This window comes from Notamacropus eugenii, chromosome 6 (genome assembly GCF_028372415.1).
Source record: "Notamacropus eugenii isolate mMacEug1 chromosome 6, mMacEug1.pri_v2, whole genome shotgun sequence".
NCBI lineage: Eukaryota > Metazoa > Chordata > Mammalia > Diprotodontia > Macropodidae > Notamacropus > Notamacropus eugenii.
This window is the reverse complement of record NC_092877.1, coordinates 93,921,427-93,946,882: the sequence shown is the minus strand read 5'-3', so window position 1 is coordinate 93,946,882 and position 25,456 is coordinate 93,921,427. Positions and strand designations below refer to the sequence as shown.

At 34.4% G+C, this 25,456-nt stretch overlaps 1 protein-coding gene across 2 annotated transcripts in view; it reads left to right on the top strand.

Moving 5' to 3' along the window:
• Positions 1-25,456, top strand: part of PDS5A (PDS5 cohesin associated factor A) — a 146,815-nt gene that overhangs the window by 63,961 nt on the left and 57,398 nt on the right. For both annotated transcript variants that reach the window (XM_072620540.1, XM_072620539.1), the window contains exons 8-16: positions 358-498; positions 10,999-11,114; positions 14,361-14,455; positions 15,381-15,526; positions 18,294-18,445; positions 19,656-19,769; positions 20,503-20,584; positions 22,509-22,557; positions 22,843-22,982. In XM_072620540.1, the coding sequence (XP_072476641.1) occupies positions 358-498; positions 10,999-11,114; positions 14,361-14,455; positions 15,381-15,526; positions 18,294-18,445; positions 19,656-19,769; positions 20,503-20,584; positions 22,509-22,557; positions 22,843-22,982 (1,035 nt within the window). The remainder of the gene's footprint in view (positions 1-357; positions 499-10,998; positions 11,115-14,360; positions 14,456-15,380; positions 15,527-18,293; positions 18,446-19,655; positions 19,770-20,502; positions 20,585-22,508; positions 22,558-22,842; positions 22,983-25,456) is intronic.

Sequence of the window (25,456 nt, the reverse complement as noted above, 5' to 3'; positions counted from 1 at the left end):
TATAAACATTGCATTTTTTTTTTTTTAGTCAAAATACTTGATATATATAGGTTTTCTGAAGGATTTTATTCTAGTACAAATGAGTCAAGTGTAAGATCTGTTCCATTTTATGTTGGAAATTTGCAAACAAAACTGCAACATTCTGTTACATGGTAGAACTGCAAATTGTTGATTATTAGTAATGTTTTACATGTGTTAGTATATGTGCTGCCAAAGCAAGAACTGCATTAACTGTTTTAATGTCAGGTTCCTTGGTTAACTCTCATGATGAATATCTATGCTGCATTAAATTATTTAAGAAAACAACTTTGCAAATTGTGTGAAGATGGGCTAATTTTTTTTTTAACTTTTTTGCAGTTTTTCAACCAAGTTCTAGTGTTGGGAAGGTCTTCAGTAAGTGATTTATCAGAACATGTATTTGATCTGATACAGGAACTTTTTGCCATAGATCCTCATTTATTGCTCTCTGTTATGCCACAACTTGAATTCAAACTAAAGGTAGGATTGCATAGTTTTCTTGAACCTTTTTTGTAATTAAGAAAAAGATGTGCGTTACAAAATTAAGAACTTTTTCTGTTATAATTATTAAATAGAACATAAATTAAAATATATAAAATGAATATCAGGAAATTATTTATTAGCTGTATTCCTAATTAATGACATATTAAGTAATCTGCATATTTTGAAACAATTGTTATTTATATTCTATATTTTATAATATGTTGATTTCTTTATTATCTGCACCTAATGGAAGAGAACCATGGCAAAAATAAATATTAAAAATAGTGTAGCTTCGTTATAATGCTGTTATTACAGAGTCATCTTTGATGGGAGATAGGTTTGTTGTAGGATTCTTTTCAGTGGGGATTAGTAGTAGCATTAGGCTGTCTCCTGGTACAAGGATCCAGTACACTTAGCTTTGGAGCACATCTTCCCCTCTGCTCTAGTCCAGTGAAAAATAACAGGATCTCCCATGCGTATAACGTTCTGTAGTTCCTCAAAACCTCTTATAGGCATTATTTTAAGTGTCACTCGGACACTCCTGTCATGTGAGTATGGCAAATACTTTGATTTACATCACAGGACCTGGGTTGCATAATTCAGGCCAAGTCACTTAAACTCTTTGTGCTTCTGTTTCCTTTATCTGTAAAATGAAAATTATAATACCACTACCTACTTCACAAGGTTATTGTGATGTTCAAATGTGATAATATATGTAAAGAAACTTGTGTAAAATGCTTTGTAAATGTTTTTATCACCCCCATTTTGCAGACTCAAAGAGTAAAGTCAGTTATTTGCCCTCAGACATTGGGAGTAAGAATGAGATTTCAACTATCTGGACTCCTTAAATACTAACGCATAGCTACCACTGGACTAGATTGAATTGTTTTAAATCTATGCACCTTTGTGTGACTGGTTCTTGGGTTGGTATGAAATGCTTTACTTTGAAGCCTGCTGTTGTATATCTTCCCTGTGCTTCTCTAAGCTTGTCTCCAGGCAGCAGCCTTTCCAGTTTGTTAGAATCCACGTTGCCAGTGCCTTTGAAAGCCCAGGGTTGAAAGGAGGCATCCAGGAAAGATCAAGGAGAGCACAGAGTAGACAATACTTTTGTCCTCAAAAGGGTCAGACTCCGAGAGACTGTGTTTAAAGGTTTAATTTTTAAAAATTATTATTATCTTGTGTTTTGACAGAACAGACACTTGAATTGAGTATGCATTTATTAAATGTCTACCATGTGGCCAAAAATACTTCCCACCAAATTTTTGCAAAATACATTCCCTAGAAGAAGTCACAGAAAGAAGGGGATGTGTCCTTGAACTGGAGTTAGATGATGCAGTGGATAGAGTGCTATCCTGGAGTGCTAAGCCAGGAAAGAGGAAGACCCGAGTTTAAATATGGCCTCAGACATTTATTAGCTGGGTGATCCTGGGCAAGTCACTTTGCCTCAGTTTTCTCATCTTTAAAATGGAGGTAATAGCACCTGCCTTCCAAGGTTGTTTTGAGGATCAAATGATTGTATAATAATTTTAAAGAGATTAGTGTGGTGCCTGGCACGTAGTAAGCACTATATAAATGTTAGTGATTGTGGTGGTGGTGGTAGTTGTTGTCGTGGACTGTTTGTACAAGTTTTCTTATATGTCTTTGAATTTATGTTTTTCCTTATATTACAGTAATATTTCCTTGCATTCACATTCTGTAATGTTTGACCATTTGCCTATTGCCAGGCACACATTTTGTTTTCCACTTAGGACATTTTTGTATGTGTAGTTTGGTTGTTAATAACCTCCTTGGTATATAGACCCAAGCTTGATATGTCTGGGTTAGAGGGTGTGAATAATTATAACTTTGCTTGTATAATTTCAAATTGTTTTTCAGAATAGCTCAACAAATTCTGCTGTTTCATCAGCAGTGAATTAGCATTCCTGTCTTACTGTAGCCCCTCAAAGAATGATTTTTCTCATTTTTTAATATCTTTTCTAGTTATATGGCTGTGAGGTGAGGCAAATTGCTTTTTAATTTTCATTTTCCTGATGGGAGGAGAAGGAGCACATTTGTGTAGTGTCCACTATGTACCAGACACTGTGCAAAGTGCTTTTTACAAATATCTTATCTTCATAGCAACCCTAAGAGGTAAATGCTATTATTTTTTTTTCCCATTTTAGAGTTGAGGAAACTGAGGCAGATAGAAGTTAAGTCACTTGGCCAGGGTCAGACATGCAGTAACTTTTCTGTGGCTACATTTGAACTCAGGTCTTCCCCACTCCAGGTTTAGTGCTCTGTGCACCATGGCGCCACCTAGTGTCACTTAGCATGAAGAAGATAGGTAAAACTGCAGATACAGTGCTTCCTAATTCATTATTCTATGAGTACAAATTAGATTATAAAAAGTGCATGAGAGAGGCATAAAACAAATTTTGATTGCGTCCATGTGGATTCAGTTTGTGGTTCATTTGGAAAAAAGAACTGAGCAATATCAAAGCATCACAATCTTTGTCGTCCATACATCTAGATCTGAGAATAAATGTTGATATTGTCTTTTTGTGCTGACTCATGTAGATGTTATATGTCCAAGTTTTTATCAGAACAGTTTCATGACAAGATCTCTTGTTGCTCAAATTTATCCCAATTATTCTGATTTTTATAACTTTTCTATATTTGAGATTGTCTTTTTTATTTTATCATCTATTCTGTCTTTTGTTTGGTTACAAATTTCCCCCGAGACACATGAAAGAAAGAAACTTTCATTCTCCTCTAATTTGGGGTTGTAAATTCTTATATTAACATCTTTTATATACTTGGAATTTATTAAGGAATAAGGCTTCAAAGTTTGATCTAAACTTATTCTGATTAGAGTGATTTTTCAGTTTTCCCGTTGGGATTTTTTTTTTTATTAAAAAGGCCCTGCCTTCTGTAGTTGTTAGTCTTAACTTTACAGTGCTGTACTGTTTTGTGCATATTTTTTGAGGACTTGATTTTCTAGGCTATTCCATTGATCTACTTTTAAAAAAAAATCAGTAGAGGTAGTTTTGATAATTACTACTTTGTTAGAATAGTTTGAGATCTGTTTTAGTATTTAATAATAATATTTTAACAAAATATGCATCAAAAAATTATTGCATTGCCTAAAAATAACCATATAGCATAACTCTCAGAGCCACAGGTGGTTTTTTTTCTGTCCCTATTATTTCACATTATTTAGGAGTCTGTACCTCACATTTATTAAGCAGAAGCTTCTTTGTTCTTTAGAGGATAACTCTCAGAAAATAATCAACATAATGATATTAAAAACAAAGACATCCAAAACCACAGGTTTATCTCAATAGGTGGAGACAAAGTCTTTGGCAAACTCTAAGTCACTAATGCTTTAAAACAAACAAAAACCTTACAAAGTATTGCCAAAGAGGGGCCTTTTTTAATATTAAAAAAAAAAAGATATCTCAAATCAAAAGTAGGCATCTTATGCAATGGGGATACATGAGAAGCTTTCAAATTAAATATAGTTGTAAAACACAGATGCACACTCCCCTCAAAGTACAGAAGTAAGGCATGGCTGCCCACTTTCCTGCCTATTATTTCATATAGTTCTAGAAATACTAGTAATGGAAACAAGAGAAAAGAAAGAAATTACAGGCATTTAAAAAAAAAGGCAAAGGGTATGTATAACCCAGAGGCTTCTAGGTGGTTCAGTGGATAGAGCACTTGAACTTGAGTTCAAATTTAGCTTGACCTGAACTTAGGAAAATTTGAGTTCCTATGAGCTGTGTGCACTCATGCAAATCACTTAACTGCCTTCTGTCTCAGTTTCCTCACCTGTAAAATAGGGATACTAGTAGTACCAACCTCATAGGATTGTGGTGAGGATCAAAAAAGATAAAATTTAGAAAATGCTTAGCACAGTGCCTGGCACACACAGTAAGTGCTTAATAAGTGCTTTTCTTCCTTTCTCCTTCCTTCTTTGTGACATGGTCATTTACTTAGAATGTCTTAGGGAATCAGCAAAGATGCTAGTTGAAAAAAACCAACAGCTAGAGCAAAGTTGAGGCCTACAAAGTAAATCCACGTAACCCAGCAGCGCTTTATATAACACTGATAACCAAAAGCAGTAACAGAAAGGGGAATCTCATTCAAAGTAAACACAAAACGCATAAAACATTTGAAGACGAGTCTATCAGAGTACAGGAAACACTTACACAGATTTAGTCACAAAGTGCACTCTCAGGAAACAACAGATTAAACAGCCGGCAGAATCTTCAGTGCTATATAGCAGTCAGGCTACCAATAGGATACTTTATAAGACTCGATAAAATAGCTGCAAAAGTCATTTGGAAAGCCAAAAGATCTAGAATATCAGGGGAAAATGAAAAAATGATAGGGATGAAAGGAGAACAGCCCCTCTAGTCATCAAAACTATTTGGTGTTGGTGTAAAAACAGATATATATGAATGGAATAAGCTACAGGGTGGACTGAAAAAAGACAGTTGGTGTCTTAGGGGAAGGGGCTTCTGGTATGAAAGGAGAAGTTCAGAAGCAAGCAGCAGAAGTGTGGCTCAGATCCTCAGAAGCAGAGCCATGTCTCAGTTCCAGCATCTAGCCCAGCCACAGAAGAATAATCAGGGCCAGAATCTCAGATTAAAGGGGAGCCTACAGTTCTGTAATTCTGAATTAGCAGACATTTCCACCTGGTTTATAAGGGCTAAGTATAATAATGTTGTTCTGTTACTGAAAATGCAAACCCAGGTAGAAAACTCAGTGGAGCTTAGACTGGAGCCATTGGTTAGACCACTTTGATAGCACTGAAATTTCAGATCCCTAGCCTGAGTGCTGTCCCTGCAAACCTGGAATAACGCAAAACTAAGTATTCTAAATAGGGCAACGAGGTGATCAGTGGATAGAAGTGCCAGGCCCCAAGTCAGGAAACCTTAAGTTCACACCCAGCCTCAGATACTTAATAGCTCTGTGACCCTAGGCAAGTCACTTAACCCTCTTTGTCTCAGTTTTCTCATCCATAAAATGAACTGGAAAAGGAAATGGCAAACCAGTCTAGTATTTTTGCCAAGCAAACTCCAAAAGGGATCACGAAAAAGTTGGACACAGCTGAAAATGACTAACAGCGAGTACCCTGAGAAAGTAGCAACAGTGCTCCAGAACCCAGCCCCTAATTTCAACAACAAAATTAGGAAGTCACTTGGAAAAACAAGCAAATAAAAAAAGAACCACATCATAAAGAGCTATTATGGCAAAGATGCTCAAGACACAAATGCAGAAGAGAATAACTCCAAAACATCTACAGGCAGTGCCTCAGAGAAAAGCACAGTTTGAGCACAAACTCAACTAGAATTCCTGGAAGAGAAGAACCAAGAGATCTTTTTTTTTTAAATAAAGATTTTATTTTTTATTATTATTATGTTATTTGTTTTCAGTGTTCTGCAATCACTTCATATAACTTAGATTTTTTTACCCCTCCCTTACTCCTCCCTCCCCAAGTCAGCATACAATTTTATATAGGTTCTACACATACATTCCTATTAAATACATTTTCACCTTAGTCATGTTGCATAGAAGAATTAAAATGAATGGGAGAAATCATGAAACAAACCAAAAATGTAATACCAAAGAAAATGATCTGCTACATTCTGCGATCAAATTCCATAGTTCTTTCTCTGGATGTGGAAGGCATTTTGCCTTAAGAAACCATTGGGAATTTTTTAAGTCCTTGCATTTCAATGAAGTTCTAAGTCTACCAGAAAAAAATCCTTGCACACTGTGGTTGTTGCTGTGTACAAAGTTCTCCTGGTTCTGCGCCTTTTGCTCAGGATCAGTTCATATAAATCTTTCCTAATAAAGATTTTAAAATGTTTTTATAAATAGAATGAAAGCACATGAAGAAAAAATTGGAAAGAAATAAGAGCCATGCAAGAAAGAATTGATTAAGGAAGTTAACAGCTTGGCATAAGAGATATAATATCTTGTTCAAGCAATAAACTATGAAAACTATAACGTACTGATTAGAAGCCAATAACTCCATGAGATAAGAAATGTTAAAAAATATTAAATCGAAATCAACAGACTGGGAAAAAAATTAGAAGAAAATGTAAGGCAGCTTATAGCAAAAGCAACTGATCTGAAAAACAAATCAAGGAGAGAAAATTTAAGAATCCTTGGACTTTATAAACATCATGACCAAAAAAATAAAGATTTATTTTTTTTTATGAAGAAATCTTAAAAGAAACCTGCCCAAATCTCTTAGTAGCCAAGTGGAAATAGAAAAAAAAAAAGCCACTAATTTCTTCCTGAAAGAAATTCCAAAATGAAAAGTCCCAGGAACATGATAGCCAGAATCCAAAGCTTCCACATCAAAGAAAAAATACTATAAGCACTTTTTTTTTTTTGCATTATTTCAGATGTCCTTTCCAGAATGATTGGACCAAATTCTAGCTTCACCAACAATGCATTAGTGTGACTCTTTCTACAGCCCCTCCAATAGTGACTGTTCCCATCTCTTGACATCTTTGCCAATTTGCTGGGTGCAAGGTAAAACCTCTGAGTTGTTGTGATTTTCATTTCTCTTAATATTAGTTATTTTTGGAATATTGTTTCATATAGTTATTAATAGTTTTCCATTCTTCTGAGAACTTTTTAATATGTCTCTTGATCATTTATCTCTTGGGAAGTGGAAAGACCTATATGAAGTGATGCAGTTTAAGATGAGCAAGTTCTGCCAATTGCAAATATACACACATATACATATATGTGCTAAAATACAAAACCAAATACAGCAAGATTTTATATAAGCTTAGAAAGGGACACAGTAATTTTCATTTTTTGCTTCTTTAATTTCTATGATTCTCTTAAATGTTACATGTCTCAGACTATTTTATTGATTATGTTTGATTAGAAATTTGTCTTGATGGTTATTAAGTTTATAATATTTTTAAAAAATTAAAATTATATACCTGTTCATCTAGGGATCTTAGAGGGTATATCTAGTTTAATCCTCTTAATTTACAAATGAGGAAACAGGGATATTAAATGATTTACTCAAGATCATGTAGGTAGGTGGGATTTAAATTCACCTCTTTGACTCCAGAGCTATTTATTCCTCATTTTTCTGCACCACACTGCCTCTTCATCCACCACGAGGTGGCATCAAAGGAATGGCATCATAGTGCTTGAGTTCAAATTTAACCCCAGAAGTATACTAGCTGTGTGTCACTGAAAAAGTCATTTAGCTTCTGTTTGTCTGTTTCTTCATCTGTAAAGTGGGGATGATAGCCCCTACCTTCCAGAACTGTTGTGACCACCAAATGAGATAATAATTATTCAGTGCTTAGTACCGTGCCTTGCGTGTAAATGCTCTATATTATTATCATCTCCAAAATAGGCACATAAATAATATTCAGTATCAGGCATGCTGCAACACAAGAGCACTTTGGATTTGTTCTTGTTGTGTTGCTTTGCATTCTTTCTCCTTCTTAGCCCTTTGCAATCTGGCTTCATTTCACTGAAGATTGGTAATAATATGTTGCTGTTGCTAATTTTGATAGTCTCTTCTTTTTTTTCATCCTTCTTTATGCTTATGTTCTTTGATGGTGTGGACCACTCTTTGCCACTTGCTCTTGAATATCCTACCCGTCTTACTATTAATTTTTCAGTCTTCTTCGTTGGTGATCATCATGTTCCACCCTCTAATCAAGCATATTGCTCAGACTTCTATCCTGGACCTTCATCTTTGTCTCCACCCTCTCATTTTGATGATCTCTCAGCTCCATGGGTTGTCTGTGCTTCCATATCATCAGCAGTTGTCTTTTAGACATCTTGATCTGTATAGCCTTTCAATATTTCAGTCAGGTCCCAGTGCATTACTTTCTTCTTCAGACTTTCTCTTGAAGACTCCACTATCTATCCAGTCAGTCAGTCTTACAACCTTGGAGTTATTACCTTCACTCCCATATACAACCTTTGGTCATTGATCACAATATCCCTCACCTCTCCCCATTCACATGGCCACCACCCTTATCAGGCTTTGGTTACCTCTGTTTCTATTCTTTCCTTTTTCCAATCCACCTTCCCTACGTAGACCAAAACCATCCTCAGAAAGCAAAAGACTGACCCTATTACTGCCTTGCCCAGGAGTTCTCAGTGATTCCCTATTGCCTGTAGGTAATGTACTGATGCGTCCATTTGGTATTTAATCCCCACGTTCTGTCTCTAGCTGGTGTTTGTAGATTCATTTCACACCTCTCTTTCTTTATTCTGCATTCAGTCAAACTGAACGAGTTGCTGTTCCACAAATCTGGTATCGAATGTTTCTGTGCCTTTGTATAGGTTGTCCTCATCCATTACGATACACTCCCAACTCACTTCTCCCTCTCAGAAATGTTTGCTTTCTTCAAAGCACCGCACGCTATTTTTGAGCTCTCTAAATGCTGTTTCACACCAGTGAAACGTAAGCTCCTTCAAGGCCAAGACTGTTCCTAGCACAGTGATTTGCTAGTAATAATAAAGGCAAAATTTTTTCAAAAGCAAAAAACTGCAAAGTAAAAATTTATTTTAAACATAGTTTCTTTTCCTTCTATCATTTGTTCATATTTCTGTTATACTAGTTGTATTAGTAGATTCCAATGTCATTTCCAACCTGCATTGAAATATGAATGTGATCACTACATTTAAGCATTGAATAAATATTTTTGGATATTGAGCTAGTTTTCTCAGAAGCAGGGCATTTTTACTTTTTAATACCTACCTTCCAGTATCCAAGCCTTACTGCAATGCTATATATAAGTAAAAATAAGTCACTAATAAGCCTGGAGCACAATTATCTTACTGTATAGATTGACTGGAAAGGCAGCTTTGGCGTAGTAATGGAGAAAAAGCTGCCACATCTGGAAGACTTGATTTTTAAATCCTGATTCTGATACATACTGACTGTTTGACCTTATATTAGCACTTAACCCTCAATTCTACAGACATCTCTCAAAGACCAGGAGTTACACAGTATTTGCCAGTTTGCATTGTTGCAAGTGTTCTCAGTTCATGTTCCCTATATAGATCTTTGAAATAATGTTGGCTTTTTCCTACTTCCCCTCCCTCCAGTAGAGTAACACAGGAAGACAATAAACAACCTTCCTTCAACTGAGCTTTTCTATCCTTTAACTACATTAAGCATTTTGCATTGTGCGTAGGAGAGCCTTTACTATACTGTTTGCTGCCAAAGTTAATTTTCCTGGGTCATTTATTCTTTATCATAATGGGCTCAGGAAACAGTTAATTTATAAATATACATATGCACGTACAGATGAGAACTTAATGTGTGTTGGTTTCTCTGACACTTAAATTATACTTCTTCCTTAAAACTATATAAAACTATAATACAAACTTCATGAAGTTCCTAAGAGATATTATTTGATATGAATATAATTAGGCTTTCATCAAGAATTAAAGTTGCACATCCTACACATTATAGGTATGATTCAGATACATTTTGCCAGTAGAATTTCTCCGAATATTGTTGGAGAGACATGATTGTAAAAGATGATTAAAAAGCAATGGATAACATTGATAGTCTGTGTGCTTCATTGATGTCTACACAATAGTAAGAAACAGCACAAAAAGGCATCCTAAAATGTTAGATGTAGCCCTTAATGGTAGGACATGGACAAGAAATAGCTTCAGAAGGCATGGATGGGTTTTGTTATATACACTGTTGGCAGGAATAAATGAGCTCACAAATGCAGTGAAGTATCAAATAAAAGAATCACTTTCTCTTTCTCTGTCATGTCTTTACAAAGGTTGCTATTAAGTGATAGAATTGACTAATATTGAAATTCTTTCACTACCTTATTCTTCGATGGGACTACTAATAGAGACAGAGACTGGAACTGTGATTTTGTTGATAGAGGAAACTCTCTGGTGAAGAAATTCTCTCTACAAATGCAAGTTGACACCCTCTGCATAACTTGAAATTGTAGAGAGTTGCCTAGATCATTGAAAGATTAAGCAACATAATGTAGCCATTGTTTGTCAAAGGAGGGACTTGAACCCAGAAAACTGGCTTTGAGACTAGCTTCTTTTCCATCATGCTGCATTGCCTTTTTGGGGCAATAAATAAGCAGTGAAACCAATTCCTCTCCCTTCCTTCCAATACTTCTAAGGGAGAAGACAAAGGACTGAATAATTCCCAAATAGGAAAAATTAGTCCTTCAAGAATCAAAAGTATAGTCGAAGATTTGAGAATCCAAGAGCTAAAAAAAAAGGGGGTCCTGATCATATATGTGAAAGGCAAGGACAGGTAGTGAGGTGATTTGGTCAAGGTAATCTGCTGAGTTGTGTCTGATGTTCTTTCCCAATGCCAGTAGTAGAAAATAATTTCTAAATAATTTTGTGTTTTTCACTGTAATTAACAGGAATATGAAGTTGCTGGTTAGTGTGGTTTTCACCTCGAGATTTCCTATCATTTAATGAGTTACATAATTCATTTGGTTTTTTTTCTCTTTTCAGAGCAATGATGGAGAAGAGCGTTTAGCTGTGGTTCGATTGCTAGCTAAATTGTTTGGTTCTAAAGATTCTGATTTGGCAACGCAGAATCGGCCTCTTTGGCAGTGTTTTCTTGGAAGGTAAGAGAAGATATATCATGAATTCTGAATTTCATTTTTTTATTAACCCTCAAATAGTGTTACCTTTGTGAAGCATCAGTAGTCAGTAGTATTTTGGGCTGTTCACAATCCCCTATTTAGGTTTTGAACCAATTCCTGGAACTGAATTTATAATAATCTTTGTTTAAAATAATTTGCCTAACAGACATCAATGTAGCAACTTCTTCATGTACCGGTGGCTGTGTCTGGGGACGCTGTTTTGGGTCTAATGATATGACTGAATATGCCCTATGGGACAGTGGATCAAGTGCTGAACTTAGAGTCAAGAATACCTGCTTTTCCATCCTGCCTCTGACCCGTAGTTAATCATGGGCCTCAGTTTCCTTATCTGTAAAAATGAAGGGTTTTGACGAGGTGGCCGTTTACCTTTCCAGCTCCATGTCTGTGAGCCTGTCATTTTGTGACCCTGTGACTAGACTTTTTCAGCACAATCTGACTTTCATGTACAATGGTCATTGTTTTTCTAGCCATACTTAGTTTGCAATTTACAATCTTTCAAAAGGACTTTGGATGACAAGTCTCTATCATTGTAATAGGGTTCTTTCCCACTTTGTATTTTCATGAAACTAGAAAAAGCAGTTTATTAAATGATGTTATATCTTCCATTTAAAATCCTTTCTTGGCTTCAAAACTTCATGAAAATATAAAAACTTTTTGTTATTTGTATTTTAATTTTGAATAATTATTGTAACACCTTACTATATGTCAGCTGTATCTTAGGTTAGGCTGGTAGGTTTCTCAAAAATAACCTCTCCATCATTATCATTAACCCCAGTTACTTATATCTAAATACCCAAGAAAAGATACCCCAGTCATCAACTATGTCTTTTGTAAATCTTGAATAAGGTATCATATCACAATATTTCTTACCTGCCATAGTCTATCTTCAGTTGAATAGAAGCAAAGGAATCTCTGCCATTTCTGTTTCACTGCATTGTTTTAATTTCAGTGTGTTTAAATCAGTTTTACCACCTTTCATGTGACATTACTTCATCACATAAATAATTTTTATTATGGATTTATTATGTTGGACTATAAGGGATTCCTGAACACTTTATTGTTTTTACTAAATTAATATTTGTCAACTCATTAAGTCTCTTAATAAATTAAAGTAGTGATGGTTTCCTTACTAGAAATACTGATTATATATCTGTGGTCAGGTAAATCTCTAACATTTCTTTTCTCAAATAAAAAGTACCTGCCGATGAAAATGTCAGTGATTACAAGCATTATAATTCATAAGTTTTAATTTGTCATTTTTAGAAAACTTAGCATAATTCCTGATGTAAAGAAATAGAAAATGTTTGGTAGCGATTTAAAAATAGAAGGGGTAGAATTACATTTAGTCAATTAGTCCTTCCGCACATGTTTACTAAGCATTGATGATATGAAGGAAGGCAAAACCCATTCCTTGAACTCACGTTCTAATAGGAAAGACAACATGAAGACAATTATGTATGAATAAATATGTGTATGCATGTATGTATGTATGTATTTATGTGTGTTTGTACAGGATAATATGAAGTTGCTCCCAGAAAGAAGGCCTTAGTAATAAGGGAGACCAGGGAGGATAAATTTCTTGAAGGATGTTGGATTTTTACTGAGATTTTAGGAAGTACAGAAGGCAGAGACAAGGAGGGAGAACATTCTAAGCATGGTGGATAGCCAGTGAAAATACAGTGACTTAGGTGACACAGTGTCTTGGGTAAAAAACAGCAAGGTGGACAATGTCACTGTAAGGTAGAGTACATGGAGAATAAAGTGTCACAAGATTGGAAAAATAGGAGCTGTCTAAGTTATCATGGGCTTTAAAACCCTAACAGAGTATTTTATATTTAATCCTAGAAGTGTTAGGGAGCTGTTTAATCAGGAGTGGCATGGTCAAGATAGTCCTGCACTTTATGGGAAGACCATTTTGATAGCAATTGAAGAATTAACTGACTGTAAGGAGAGACTTAAAGACAGGAAGTTCAAACAGATATTTTGGAGTATAGTTCAAAGGTGATATCAATATAAATTTTTGTATTTACTTCTTTTTTAATATGTATTAAGCACATCCAATGTGGACATTTAAAGAAGTTAAATACGAATTGGTCTTCCTGTTTGGGACTAACATTCTAAAACAAGATGACTCATTTTGCCCAAAGTACAAAAACCAATTAAAATCTGTTTCTGTATTTCTGTGTTCTTGTATTTATCTCTATATCACTTTATTTGTGGGGCTTATTTATCTTAATTCTTTTTTTTGTTTATTTAAATTTGTTTTAAGGCTTTTATTATGTCTTTCCCACTGTTCCCCCAGTAGAACTTTTTTTTTCAAATCTCACCATAAATATACATAGTTTAGCAACACAAATCCTTTCATTAGCCATGTCCGATTATGCACATTTCATTATAGATTTTAAGTCTTATCACCTTATCATTTGGCAAGAGTGGGTGGCATGATTCATCTTTAGTCCCCTGGACTTGTGGTTTATCATTGCATTTATCAACTTTTACTTTTTAAAGAGGCTTTCATGATATTGAGAAGAACATATAATGTCATTTTAAACTTTATTTAGTGTTACTTTTTCAAGAAATTTCAGAACTTTAGGAAAGGGTATCTAGTATTATTTATTATTTTTTAAAAGTGTTATTAAGTCACATTTTTTTAAAAGATCATCACTGAGGAATAAAGTCAGCAGAACCAGCTCATTAATTACCCAAAAATTAATGCAGTAATGTGATTGAAAAAGAAAAACAGTGAAAAGTAGCTTGCCTCTTACTAACTTAGTGAAGTCTTGGTATTCAAAATATAGATAATAAAATACCCTTCATTCCTTATGGTAGAGATATGAGGGTCCACCAGTATCAAATATTAGTATGTGATCACTGTTAGTTGCTTTTGTTGATTGTTTCTTGTTTAAAAAGGTTGGGGTCAGTCAAGGAGTATATGAGAAAATTGTTGCAGTAAATAAACAAAAATGCATTGATAAAACTTTTTTAAAAAATTATTGCTATGTAACTCTTGACTTTTTCATATGCAAGTGCTTTTTATTCAAATACTTAAATGTTCATTTTCAAGTTTATATAATAATGAAACTTCACTTATGATCAGCAAGCTTTCTAGTCATTAAGTAGTTTATGAAATATTTGCATATCTTATCTTTTGTGGAAAGAAAACCTATCTACTCAGAATTAATATTTAACAATTTTTCCTCCTTGTAGATTTAATGACATTCATGTTCCAGTGAGGTTAGAAAGTGTGAAATTTGCCAGTCATTGTTTAATGAATCACCCAGATTTAGCAAAGGATCTCACAGGTAAGATAGGGAATTTAAAATGAGGAAATTGGGGTAAATGTTCATATAAATTTAAGGAGTATATAGGACTTTTCATTAATTTATGGATGGATCTTATAAGTTTTCAAGTAGCTATTGAATGTTATATGTGTCTAACTTTATGCCAATAAAATTCTAATGGATATTTTTGTTTAAATGATTTGAATATGATTCTAATAATTTAATGTTTTGGGAGGTGTGTATTGAGTTTTGGTACAAATATTCCTTTTCCATTGGCTCATCCAGGCCAGTGGATTTAGTTTGCTACTGTGGTCGTTGGACACCGTGGCATTGGAACTCAACATTTTTTATCTCTTGCTTCCTATGAATTGCTTACCCATAGCTAGAAGCTGCTTGCCAAAAGCTTTTAATTTACTGCTAATCAAATTAGACACAGATAAGTTTTATCTAATTTAATCTTATGTACATTGAAGAGTTTATTTTTTAAGTACCCTAGAAAAGAATTATAAATTTTTTGAGTAATACAGAGATTGATGCATTTTAATGTTAACAAATTTACAGTAAGGTTATGGGTTATTTTAAAAGATTATACCTTTAATTCATAGCTTCATTTCCAGGTAAGAGAAATTCTATGTTTATTAATGAAATTCTGTATTTTGATAGTTATCATTTAAAAGAAAGTCCCTTTAGAAATTATTTTCATTATCTTATTATCAATAATGTGGGTATTTTACATTCACAGTATTGTTTAGTTTTGTACTTAAGTACTCAACATACCAAATTGAGTATTTACCCAAAAATATGTATTTTCACGTGCATGTTTTCTTACACCATCTCTATAGTAGAGATAAAGCTGAATGCTGTGGCCTTTCAGTATTTATTTAATAGTTTAAGCTATCCTTTTTATCTGCTTTATTCATTAACATTTTTCCTTCTCTTGTAACAGAATACTTGAAGGTTAGGTCTCATGATCCAGAAGAAGCTATTCGTCATGACGTCATTGTTACTATAATAACTGCTGGCAAAAGAGACCTTTCTTTAGTCAATGATCAGTTACTTGGCTTTGTGAGGGAAAGAACATTGGACAAAAGGGTACAGCTTTTTGAAATTTTAATCTTTGTATTTTATTATTTGTATGGATCTTAAACAGAATATTGAACAGAAAAAGAATTTTTCATGTTTTTCAGAATTATTTAATAAACAAGTTGAATTTTAAGATGTCTCTAACAATATAATAAATGCAGAATTTCCTTTGGAGCTACTCTTGGTTATTTTTTAGATGATGGATTGAAATTATGAAGATTTCATTTGGTGTCCTCTCTTTAGTCGACCTTTATAGAAAACTACAACCTGTAGCTAAGTTAGTGATATGCTTTTGCTTTATCTAGCTACCGTTTGGTAAAATTATGGAATAATAATGTGCACTCTAGAGTCCTTTTTTGAATAAAAGTTTTAAAAGTGAAGTGTTCTATCCAATTGCTAAGTTCTTGATTCAGTGAAGGAAGGAACATTATACTTTCTGAAATCTTATAGCAGCTCAGATTTCTATATTACTAAGCTAAACTGAAAAATAAACTAAGATACTTTTTCTAAAAGCAAACAAGTACCCATGGCACACTGAGTTGGAGGTTTATAGGTATATGATACAGGAAACTTGAGTGACAGCACTTCAAAATAATGTGGAATCGAGGGTTAGAATCAAGAGAATCACATGCAAGGTAAAATAGCTGGCATATTGTCCCTGGCATCTATCTCAGAAGTTTTAACCTAAGGAATTGAAGTTTGTGATTTTAGTATGGCTTGGGTGAATCCTCAAGGACCAAAATAATATAATTACAATTTAAGAATAAAAAAACAAACTTTTTAAATCTCAAAAATATAACAAGTCTTTGGATTATGATAATTTGTAAATGCATACATAGTAGGCCAATATGTAAAAGTGATACTATTTAACTTGTTCAGTTACATTGTTAATTTGTTTAGACACTTAGTAGCTTTGTGACTCAGAGCAAGTCACTTAAACTTATTTGCTTCAGATCCTCATCTATAAAATGAGCAGACGTAAAAATGGCTAGTCACTCCAGTATCTTTTCAGGCAAACCCCAAAGCGGGTCATGGAGAGTTAGACATGATTAAAACGACTGAACAACAAAAAACTGGTTCAATTGCATGTACCATTATACTTCTTCCTTGGTTTTAAATAATGTGACACTCCCCCTAGTGGTTAACTTGTACTGGTTTATTCAGTGGATATTTCTAAAGTGTAACAACTTCTTCTATGATTTAGGATAATGTGGCTATTTGTAGAGTTTCTCCCTAGTTGAAAAATATTTTAGCTCTGCTACTTTTAATTTTAAAGATATTAAGTAAGCTCGGATTAGCAATTAAGACAAGAGTTTTTTTCTTGGCTCTGCCCCTAACTAACTTGGTGTTCTAGCATATTCTGTACTTATTATAGAGAAGTAGCATGGTGTAGTACATAGAGAGCTTCAAATCCTTCCCCTGACCCTTAGTAGTTTATGAGCATAGGCAAGATAGTGGACCTCTTTGAGCCTCAGTTTCTTCATTTGTAAAATGGAAATAATAATACTACCTACCTATGTCAAAACATTTCTATCAAGATCAAATGAGGTACTACGTGTAAAATGACTTTTAAACTTTAAAACACTATAAATGTCATCTGTTTTTTTTAACATGTAAGTTGAGCTACATGATCAGCAAGCATTTACTAAATATATATTGCATGCTAAGGAATATATCAAGTGCTGGAGATTGAGAGACAAAAGTGAAATTGTTCCTTCCCCTAAGGAGATTTTCTCTTATTTGAGGACACATGCATATAGGGAAATAGGCAATATGAACTAGGTAATTTCAAGGAAATTTTTTGGGGAGAAGTCACCAGCTCCTAATAGGATCAGCAAAAACTGTGTAAGAGATGAAGCATTAATTACTTTAATGTTTTATTCTATTATACTTGGTAGTAAATTTTGATCATTTTATGACCAAAATGTGTTGCCATAAAAATTTTTTTAAAAGATATTTTTCAAAAGAATGTAGGAAGGGATTAAAACCTTTCAAATGATGACCCTTTCTTTCATAGAGTAGATTAAACACATTTGATCATAAGCTCAATTGATTTGTTACAATTTCATTTTACTTCAGCAAATTTTTATCGGGTTCTTGCTATATGCAGTTGATACAGAGCTAAAAATGAGATTCCAATGCATTCCTCAAAGAACTTGCAGTTCTATAGAGGTATGACATGCTTAACTCAGCATAATGTAATAAATTGTAGAGGGGTGACTTTAAAGTGACACAACAAATTTGGATAGAATTGATTGAAATACTCTGGAAAATTATAATTTCATATCACTAAGGTAGCTAACAAAATCGTATAATAATACTTCTCCCAGTTGGACATTTGTTTCATTGATCATCATTAGCATCATCTGACCACATAGGTTTCCAAGTTGTTGGTTTTTTCTCCAGAATTGTTAAAGAACAGTCAGTTATAAAGTAATTAATTATGCCATTTATTTAGATACTAATCATCAGGTAGAAAATATATGTACATCAGTTATCAGTTCAATTTAGTATACTATAGCTATCCCTTAGTGTAACACTGTTGTGTGACCCTAGAATACATTATGAGTTTCCATGTTATGGGGTTCTGTGCCTTTTTCAAAAGCCAGTGGGGAAATAGAATCTTCTTTGGGCTGCTGGAAGTTTGAGTTCCTGGGAATGGTTCCTTTACATAGTATCTATTGTTAATGCCACCTTAAACTTAGTATTTGCCCCTCTTGTCAGTGTGCTTTGGAATATTTAATTAAAATGTACCTATGAAATTTTTTTTCTAAAGTGGAGAGTTCGAAAAGAAGCTATGATGGGCCTTGCCCAACTTTATAAGAAATACTGTCTTCATGCGGAAGCTGGAAGGGAAGCTGCTGAGAAAGTGAGCTGGATAAAGGATAAACTTTTGCACATATATTATCAAAACAGCATTGATGACAAGTAAGTTTACTATTCTCCCATAATATTGATATATAAAAGTATTTTCATCATTAAAATGCTATGCCAGTCAAGTTGATTTATTAAAACAGTAAATAATGGCTTATTTTCAAATTTAGAATTTGTTTAGTCATAATAATTTTAGAAAATTATGTTCCTTCACTTAAATACTTTGAGTTTATATAAAAGAATATTACTTTTCCCATAAACTAGTAAGGCCTTAGAGGAGGTATTCACTGCAATCTTCATTTTCCAAATGTCATTCTGTCTTCCACTGTGTAAGATTGATTCTCTCTCTTTTTCTCCCCTTCCCCTTTCCTTTCCCCCTCCCCCCCATCATCTTTTCTCTCCCTCTTCCTGGCTTGCCCATGGAAGCTTTGACCTGTTCCTTTTCTGACCTGTACCACTTTGCACTTTAAGTCCTAAGCAGTCTGGTGGACTTCTGCTCCTGGGAGTGGACAGACCATATAGGTGCCAGACTTAGTGCAGATACTTGATTACCTTTAGCCCTGCTGTAGCTCAAGTGATCCAACAACCTCAGTCTCCCTAGTAACAGGGAATACAAGTCATGCACCAACCAAACCTGGGAAAACTATTATGTTTAAATTAGCTGGTTAGTTTAATTCAGAAATTTCTCTGCTTTTTTTGTTATTCTGTTATAGAAATCTCATTTGGGATAGAGTATTTGGTCTACACTGAAATATTTGTGTTTTCTAGTCTTACTAACTTGCATATAGAATAACCTAAGATGGATAACATGGTATTGGTAGCATTAAAGGCAAGCTCATTGTATTATGGAGAATTACAGAGATATAGTTCCTACCAGATCAAATATAAATTCATGAAGCAATGCTGAGTGGAATATCCTCATTGAGACCACAATTACTTAGGAAAAGAACTTTAACAAAATCAAATTGATTTAGTCTTACTAATTTGAGAAGTAAAGTGGGTACAAAAGCTCCAGGTATAGCTTCAAAGAATGTGGCATAATTGGTCTGGGTTAAATAATCATAAATAGTATCTGGTTCTTCAAGCTGTTAGTACAATTGTAAATCAATTAATATGATCATGTTGATGAAAGAATTAGTCATTTCCATGGATACAGAAGTCACCAGCAGACATATCAACTCTGTGTGAAAAAGTTTTTTAAAAACCAAGTGACTCTATGTGAAAGTTCAGAAATGTAGTTTAATGTCATTTCTTCCTTTCACAGATTGTTGGTAGAGAAAATCTTTGCTCAGTACCTTGTCCCTCACAATCTTGAAACAGAAGAAAGAATGAAATGTTTATATTATTTGTATGCCAGCTTGGATCCAAATGCTGTAAAGTAAGTTAATAAAATAGAGTACTTTGAAACATTTTATGGAAATATTTTATCTCTTTCTTTTGAAGAAGCACTTAATTTTTGTAGCTCATTTAGCAAAATCAGTTAAATATTTGCAGCTTTTGCAAGTTTCACATATGTCAGTTTATAGCCCGTGATTGTAAACAATGTAGGCCTGTATGATGTGATTTTGGGGGAAGGTGTCATGCTGCAGGTGTTCTAAAATTTTCACTTGCTCAAGCCTAAAATTTTACTCTTGGAAATTTTTCTCTTTATTGTAAGATATTAATTGCCACTAAAATACATATACTCACAGGAGACTTAACATTGCCTTTTTTTTAACTCATGGATGAATTACATAAAATCAGATTTTCAATGGGACCTAATGTATGTGATACAGTAGTTCTAATATCTGAGTGTTTCATTAAAGGGGAGAAAATAGATCAGAGCAAGGAGGCTAGGATCATTAAAAACAAATTTTCTCTAATTTACAACTTTATTTAGATGTTGTCCTATTTATAAGACTTATGTTTTAATAGAATAATTTGTCATATTCTTGTTTTGATTGACCTTCATTTGAGAGAATTCTTTTAGTAGCAGAAATATAAATCAAATTTGATGTTGCCTCAGGTTTGAGAAATATTTTTAAAAGTAGATACATTTATGAGATAGACATAGCTATCAGAGAAGGATGATACAGTTTGATAACTTTTTCCCAATTTGAAACTGTTTACAGGGCACTCAATGAAATGTGGAAGTGCCAGAATCTACTCAGGAGTCATGTACGGGAGTTACTGGATTTGCACAAACAACCGGCTGTGAGTTCATTTGGTGAAAGGGATTGGGTAGTGGGGAGAGGCTTGGCAGGCACACTTACTAGTGAAAAGCCTTTCAGTTATTGTATACCCATATATTATGGAAGAAGAAGCCTCTCAGATCTTTGTTTGCCTGAAGTAAAGATCACAGGGCCATAGAATCAGAGCTGGGAGGGCATCACACAAAGATGACATAGATCCCTCATGGCAAAGCCAAGATTTGAACCATGTCCTCTGACTCCAATCCTAATGTTGTTTCCACTGTACCATGCTCTCATATTTCAAACATATGGTTTCTATAATAGGACACACGTTCTTAGAGAAATGCTATGTTCTGTCTAATCAGATAATTTAAATGAGCAGAGCTAAAGGTGTGGTGTTCCTGAATTTCCTCTTTTCAGATATTAAAATATAGTCTACATGAAAATAATATAGAAAATAACTGAACTAACCTTTTGGAATCAGTCATTCAGCAAGTATTAAGTGTCTACTATGTGCAAGCTGCTAGGGAAATGCAGATACAAAGAATGAAGAAAATCCCTATCCTCAAAGAGATTACATTCTAATTAAAGGGACAAGTAAATAAGTATATTAAGAATAAATGTAGAGGTTACATACATATAAATACAAAGTATTTAAATACATGTTAAGTACCTGCAGGTAACAGATCAGAAAGGTCCTCTTATATAAGGTGGTGCATGAGCTGTATCTGGTAGAAAAGCGGGAGATGCTATACTTTTTCTGCCAGTATAAAGGTATACAGAGAGGAGGTAGAGTGTTGTGTATGATGACAAAAGCTGGTTAGTTTGGGTTGTAAAGTGTAGGAGGAGGAATAATGTATAATGTGTTTCATATTTAACCTTTCTTAGGCCCGATTTTATTCTTTTGTTGGATGTTTTCAGTTCTTCCCAACTCTAAATACATGATCCTATTCTAGTGCCTGGAAACCATTATTACAAACACTTTATTGCAATGTGTTAGATATACTAAGGTGCCATATTTGCAGAGCAAATGATGTTTTTTATATTTTAGGAAAAATACTCTAAAAGCAACTGATTCCAATTATAACGATATAAACGTTTTAAAAGCAATAGATGTTTTTCTTTACATTAACAAAATACATAGCATTTTGGGGGGAAGATAGAAATTATAAGAAGTAGAATGTTAATAAAACTGCTGAAGGAAAAGAGAAATTCTTTTTCCTTTCCAGTGAGTGGCATGGTTTCTGTAGCACATAGTTGAGCAATAAACTTTGCTAATTATTCTGTGGTTTAAATGTTGTTTCTTCTTAAGATATCATTTATTTGAAAGTTAATTAACTATTTATTTTCTATTCCTTCATTTTCTCTTCTAAGACTATCTCCAAAGTGTCCTGAGTTAACCATCATAGTCCATTCTCATTATTTCTCCACTTTATTGTGTTTTTTTCATTGTTTTGTTGTGTCATTAGTTGTGTCTGACTCTTCATGACCTGTGGACCACACATGGGGTTTTCTTAGCAAGGATACTGGAATAGTTTGCCATTTCCTTCTCCAGTGGATTAAGGCAGAAAGAATTTAAGTATCTTTTCCCAGGGTCACACAGATAGTAAACGCCTGAGGTTAGATTTGAACTCGAGTCTTCTGGACTCCAGGCCCAGTGCTCTATTCACTAAGCCATCTAGCTGCCCCAAATTGTGTTTTAGGAAGCATTTAATTAGAACACCACGAAAAGGTGACATATTCTTTTCCATTTCATCATTTGGAATTTTTTCATAAAAAGGGGATGATTAAGAGTCTGTACACTGATATTAATGTTTTATCCCCATGGATAGTTGGGGTAAAATTCACTTTCATTTTCTCAGGAATTAACAAAATAATTTTGAGTGTTGTATTTTTCTTATGAAAATCTGTTGGTTACATATAACTGATTATTTGTTCTATTCCAGTCAGAAGCTAACAGTTCTGCAATGTTTGGAAAACTGATGACCATAGCAAGTAAGTATTTGTATTTACTTGGTAGATCATTATTAATATTCGTAACATGTGATACTAGTAGGAAATAAAACATTTAATAAATTTTTGAGTATAATTAGGCATATAAACACTCACCTATTCCTTGGAGGTGATGCTCAGTCTAAGGAAAAGAAGCAAAATGCTTGTTTTCAGTAATTTTATTACCAATACAGTTCCAGGGATATGGGAGTACTTTTTAAATTGATGTGTGTTTGCAAACCTACATTAGTGACTAATTCAGTATTTGAATTTTATTTGATTTTATAGAGAATTTGCCTGACCCTGGAAAAGCACAAGATTTTGTGAAAAAGTTCAATCAGGTCCTTGGCGATGATGAAAAACTTCGGTCTCAGTTAGAACTACTAATCAGCCCTACATGTTCATGCAAACAGGCAGATGTCTGTGTGGTTAGTCAATTTTGCTTTTACCTTTAACTTTACCTAGAATAATTCATAGAAGTTTTTTTCTTAGGAACACTTGTATACCATATTTTCTTGCAGTGAACACATAAATGTATAACTCTTTAGTTATCTGAGTCATTACATTTCATAAACTGGGGCCATTGTCATCACTGGTACTCAAACAGATTCTGAGTTTCTGAATCCTAGGGGTGGATTTGAGCATGGAATGGACTATTTTGCTACTCACATAAAAGACATGGATAGGGAATATTCCCTGTTATTGGTATAAGAAACTTCTGGGGGAGGAAATTTCCTCTGAAAATTCAGATTGGGTATCAGAGTGGTATGGTTAGATCTATACTTCATAAACATTACTTGGTAGCAGCGTATAACATGTATTGGAGAAGTGAGAGACTTGTGACTAGCAAACCCCTGAAGAAAGTATAGTCAAGACCTGCATCCTTGAGGCCACTTGTGGCCTTTAGATCCTTGGGTACAGCCTTTTGACTGAGTCCAAGTTTTACAGAAAAAATCCTTTTATTAAGGGGATTTGTTCTATGAAGTTTAGATTCAGTCAAAGGGCTGCCCTTGAGGACCTAGAGGGCTAATTGTGGCCTCAAGGCCACAGGGTTCCCCATCCCTGGACTAGGCAACAATGGATAGAAGCCTTAGAGCAGTGGCCATTCATGTGTATAGAGAAATGAGAAAGATTCAAGAGAGGTTGTGCATGCAAAGTATTAGATAGTTGGCATGAAGGCTAGTAAAGAGCTGAGGATGACACTGAGGCTGTAAACATGGGTGACTTAGAAAATGGTGGTGCCCTCAACTAAAATAGGCAAGGTAGAAAAAGTGGGAGGTTGCAGGAGGGAGAAGATAAGTTCTTGTTTAATATAACTTGCTATAGGATATTTAGTTTGAAGTATTCAGTAGGCAGTGAAAGATGTAGGATTGTAGCTCAGCAGAAAAACTAGGAGTAAATACATAGTTTTGGGAATCATCTGTATTGATAGGATAAGTAAATATATGAGAGTAAATAAGGTCACTGAGTGAATAGTTATGTAGCCAAGGTAGCAGAGGTCCTGGGCAGAACCATAGGGAACACTCATAGTTCAGATATATGGTCTAGATAAATTACTAACAAATGCTACAGAAGTCAAGGAGAATAAGGATTTTTTAAAAAGTCATTGGTGACTTTGGAAGGAGTGATTGGTTCAAGGAATAAATTGTAACGTCTGTTACAAAGGACTGATGCGTGAGGAAGAGTGGATCTTTCAGAGGATGGTAGAGTCAGGGTTGTTGTGAGGAAAGCCCTTTGTAAACTCAGCTGCTATATAAAGGTGAGGTGCTAGTGTCATAACTTTCTGAGTACTGCCTTTGAATCCTTTTTCTTTTGGTTATTGTAGATGTAGAATTGTTCTTGATTTAAGTTACTCTGGTTACAGGCATGACGTTTTCAGTTTGATTTTTAAGCCCCTGATAAACCCAGAATTTGGTGATTTGTTGAAAATGTTTTAAGATTCACACATTTTCCAGATGTCTCAAGGGACCACCTCTAGGGAAGATCACAACAACATGCCCCAAAACTGTAGCTAGTACTTAAGCAAAGAAAGAAGACTGAGGTGCACACTGAAGGCGAAATAAATAGTATAGGAGAGGTGTGGCTGATTGGAAAAAGAGGGCTGGAGGATTCCTACTAAGCATGAGGCCAGTCATCTACAAATTTCCCAATCCTAAATTCCAGTGCAAAGCAGAAGTCCAATTTTTGCCTAAATTTTTTTAATTAGTGAAAATGTTCAGGGTGTCTAGTAGAACCACAGAAAGCTTATCCTTTTAGTAAGATCTCAGAGCATAAGTGGAGATTTAAGAATGATGGCAAAACCATGTCGTCAATAGCAGGAGCACTGTACTTCAGTGTTATTCCTAATTCTGCTAGTAACTAGCTTCTCTGGAATAGTTTAAGGGCCTCGTCCAAGATTCTTGGAGAAAATAAGGTATTGAAATGTGGCCTGAGACTCTGTAGAGTCTTAGTTTCTATATTTCTACAAAGATGCCAACTGAAAAGAACTTTTTTTGTTGTTGTTAATCATTATAAGACCTTAAGCATTTCAATGGGAAAAGGATCAGAAGAAGAAATTTACTGTTGGATAAACTTATCATTTTGATGTCTTAAATACCTTATATTCTCCCATTTATACTCAACACCACACAAATGTATGGTCAGGGGATGCTTGCATGCTATTTTCCCCTAATTCTCTATTAGTCAAGGGACAAGAGACATATGCAAATATAGATCAGCACACTGGACATTCTTCATATCACACCATCATGGATTTAGATCAGGAAGAGAACTTTGAGGCTGTTCTAGTAATTTAGGTTTAATACTGGACACTTATGAATCATCAAACAATTAACAGAAAAGAGATTTATTTGACTCTAACGGTAAAAGGATAGGCAACCAGGACAGCTAAAGCTGAATCAGC